Here is a 3,950-nt window from a genome sequence, read left to right as displayed (position 1 = left end):
CATGTGGGGGCAAGCGGGACGGAGGGAAGCAACAAATCGGTGCTTCCTTCCTCTCCCACCCATATGCACGGAAATTATTAACGTGATAACAGGCGGATCCGAGCTATCAGGTTTGACATATTCCGCTGCCAAGAGGAAAGCCACCGGAAGTAAAGGGGATCATCCAGAAACTTCATTTAGAGTAAGCCAGAGCAATTTACCCCCGGTAACTTTCGATGAGACCGATATAGAAAGCGGCGCAGAGCAGCACGACGATGCCCTAACTATAACGTTATCCATTGGCAATTGCACCGTACGGAAAGTATTGGTAGATACAGGGAGCTATGTGAACCTTATCATGCTCGAAACCCTCAAAACCATGGGTTTCGATAAAGAAAACCTGATAAAGAAGTCTGTGCCCCTGGTGGGATTCAGTGGGAGACCGCACATTCAGTAGGTGAGATAACCATCCCAACGTATATTGAACGAGTTAATAAACTATTGAGATACCTAGTCTTCGAAGGTCCAACCACCTACAACGTGATACTAGGAAGACCGTGGCTGCATCAGATGAAGGCGGTGCCTTCAACATATCATCAGTGTCTCAAGTTCCCAACACCATGGGACACGGTTACGGTAAAAGGAGATCAAGAGGAATCCAGAAACTGCTATACCCAAGCCCTTAAGGCTACAACCAAGCTCCCCTCATAGCAATTACAGGACCGGGGCACCTCGGCGAGAATACAAGGAGCCTCCCTCGGAGGAGTGGACCAGATACACACACGGACGAGGAACACCGGATAGGACGGTGTTGATTGGGGCAACTTGCGATGAAGAGCTGCGCAACCGGTGATTCAATTTCTCAAGAACAACATGGATCGCTTACGCCTGGTCCCACAATGATATGGTAGGCATAGACCCATCCGTTATTTCGCATAAATTAGCGTGAACCCAAGTGCACCCCAAGATGACAATGAGAAGAGAAGAAAATTCGCAGCAGAAAGAAATGAGGTCATTAACAAAGAAGTAGACAGTCTCCTGGCAGCAGATAAAATTAGAGAAGTCAGTTACCCTGAGTGGCTCTCTAACGTAGTAGTGGTGCCCAAGAAGAACGACAAATGGAGGGTGTGCGTAGACTTCACAGATCTAAACAAAGCTTATCCCAAGGATCCCTTCCCACTGCCACATATCGATGCAATGGTGGACGCTACTGCAGGACACGAGGTACTCACTTTCCTCGATGCCTGGAGCGGTTATAATCAAATCAAGATGCATCCACAAGATCAAGAGAAAACAGCATTCATGTCGAAAAGAGGCATATATTGTTACAAGGTCATGCCCTTTGGCCTGAAGAACGCCGGGTCCACGTACCAGCGGCTGGTAAATAAAATGTTCAAGCAACAAATAGGAAAGACCATGGAAGTATACATAGACGACATGGTGGTGAAGTCCAAAAAAGCAGGAATGCACATGGAGCACTTAGCAGACACCTTCCAAACGTTAAGGGAGTTTAAAATGAAACTTAATCCGTCCAAATGCTCGTTTGGGGTATCTTCAGGAAAATTCCTAGGGTACATGGTGACCCAGAGGGGAATTGAGGCAAGCAAAGAACAGATAAGAGCAATACTCCAGCTGGAATCACCCCAGAAGCTAAAAGACGTGCAGAGGCTGGCGGGGAAGGTGGCGGCCCTAAACAGGTTCATATCAAGGGCCTCGGATAGGTGCAAACTATTCTATGATATATTGAGGAAGAGTCAGAAATTCGAATGGACTGAGGAGCATGAAAAAGCATTCGCAGAACTCAAAAGCTACCTAAGCACGCCACCATTACTCGCGAAATCTGAGCAAGGGGAACCACTATTTTTGTACCTGTCAGTCACGGAAGCAGCCGTAAGCGCAGTCTTGGTCAAAGAACAAGAAGGAGTGCAACATCCCGTGTATTACATTAGCAAGTCTCTCTCCCCTGCAGAGACCAGTACACTTCCTTTGAAAAACTAGCATTGGCTTTGTTCTCGCTTCTTATAAATCTGGGCCGTACTTTGAATCTCACACCATCCATGTCATAACCAATTACCCGCTAAAGACTATTATGAGGAAGCCCGAACTTTCGGCGAATGACTAAGTGGTCGGACATCTTAGTGGCTATGACTTGCAATTTGAACCCAGAACAGCGATAAAATCCCAAGCCCTAACAGACTTCGTCTCTGACTTCTGCCCCGCCACCCGTAGGGAGGCAGAAGAAGGAATGCTGGCGATAACAGGGAATCAGGATGGTGAAATATGGACCTTGTACATTGATGGAGCCTCAAATCCAAGAGGGGCTGGCGTAGGTCTGGTCCTTCGATCTCCTAAAGGAGACATGATAGTGCAAGCCATTAGGTGTGAGTTCAAGGCAACCAACAACGAAGCCGAGTATGAAGCTCTTATACTTGGGATGCAGATGGCGTCAGGGCTCAAGGTGAGGAACGTGAGGGTATACAGTGACTCCTTAATTGTGGTAAATCACGTAAACAACGAGTATGTAGCGCGTGATCCAAAGATGATAGCTTACTTGAAAATAGCCACAGAGCGAAAGTCAAAATTCAGAACATTCAAGATAACTCAGGTGCCGCGGGAGCAGAACATGGAGGCAGACGCTCTGGCCACGTTGGGATCCACCTTCCAGCCCGCAGAACTATCAAACATACCGATTACTCATGTGTTGACCCCATCCATCCAGGAAGAGCCAAATCAGAGACCAATGAAAGAGGATGTACACGTGCAGTGTGCACAAGGAACCAGGACGCTGGTCTCCGCAGTAGGACAGCAGGATGCAGATTGGAGGGTTCCATACCTAAATTGGTTAAGGGATGGGACACTCCCCAAAGACAGAAAAGAAGCACAAAGTTTCAGAATAAAAGCTTCTAGATACATCATGATTGATAATATTCTCTTCAGAAAATCATTGGCAGGACCATGCCTCAGGTGCTTAAGCAAAGAGGAAGTCAAACAAGATATTGAAAGATGTGCACAAATGGAGAATGTGGGAACCACGTTGGAGGACGAAGTCTGTCAAACAAAATCTTGAGACAAGGGTATTTCTGGCCCACCATGCGCGCAGATGCTGTAAATCACGCTAAACGCTGCGAGTTGTGTCAAAAGGCGGCTCCAGCAATCCACCAGCCAGCAGAACCAATGCATCCGATTATCTCTCCATGGCCATTCATGATGTGGGGCATGGACATAGTGGGCAAACTGCCCAGAGCTCCAGGAAATAGAGTATATATGATAGTCATGACCGACTACTTCTCAAAGTGGATTGAAGCAGAGGCAATGACAGAGGTAAAAGAACAGCAGGTGATCTCTTTCATCAAGCGCAACATCATAAGCATATTTGGGATACCATCCGAGATCATATGCGACAACGGGTCCCAGTTCATATCAGATAACACCGAGGGCTTCTGTGCACGATGGAACATAACACTAAGAAAATCAGCCCCCAGATATCCACAAACCAACGGCCAAGCCGAGTCCAGCAATAAAATCATTGTGGAAAACCTCGAAAACTACCGGAAGAGTTGGGGGAAAATGGGCGGATGAACCGCCACCGTACTGGTCGGATAGAACAACACCTAAAATGGCAACAGGTCAAACTCCGTTTAGCCTTGTATACGGAGCGGAGGAAGTAATACCCTCGCAATTTACGGTACCCACGCACGAATACGGTACATTAGACGGAGAACAAAACAAAGTCGAAATGGCTAGGAGCCTGGATACAGTTGATGAGCTACGAGAAAGCGCTTACATACGTATGGCATCGTATAAATAATCCGTAGCAAGGACATATAACAAGAACGTTAGGATCAGGACCCTTGAAGTAGGGGACCTTGTACTCAGAAGGGTATTCGAAAATACCAAGAACCACAAAGCAGGCAAGTTTGCCTACAAATGGGAAGGGCCATATCAGGTCGAAAGCATTATCAAGAATGGGG

At 47.1% G+C, this 3,950-nt stretch overlaps 1 protein-coding gene across 1 annotated transcript; it reads left to right on the top strand.

Moving 5' to 3' along the window:
• Nucleotides 1–1,416: 1,416 nt before the first annotated feature.
• Nucleotides 1,417–3,046, top strand: LOC141595386 (uncharacterized). The gene is made up of 2 exons (XM_074415349.1): nt 1,417–1,954; nt 2,151–3,046. The coding sequence occupies exons 1-2, from the start codon at nt 1,417–1,419 to the stop codon at nt 3,044–3,046; spliced, it is 1,434 nt and encodes a 477-aa protein (XP_074271450.1).
• Nucleotides 3,047–3,950: the final 904 nt, after the last annotated feature.

This window comes from Silene latifolia, chromosome 8 (assembly GCF_048544455.1).
Source record: "Silene latifolia isolate original U9 population chromosome 8, ASM4854445v1, whole genome shotgun sequence".
Taxonomy (NCBI): Eukaryota; Viridiplantae; Streptophyta; class Magnoliopsida; order Caryophyllales; family Caryophyllaceae; genus Silene; species Silene latifolia.
The sequence above is the reverse complement of the archived record's forward strand: the minus strand, read 5'-3'. Positions and strand labels throughout refer to the sequence as shown.

Excerpts from the sequence above, each read along its gene's own strand:
- LOC141595386 (XM_074415349.1), top strand. The coding sequence starts at position 1,417 with ATGGTGGTGAAGTCCAAAAAAGCAGGAATGCACATGGAGCACTTAGCA. Across the intron at positions 1,955-2,150 it reads TCTCTCCCCTGCAGAGACCA|CGATAAAATCCCAAGCCCTA; the intron begins GTACACTTCCTT and ends AACCCAGAACAG.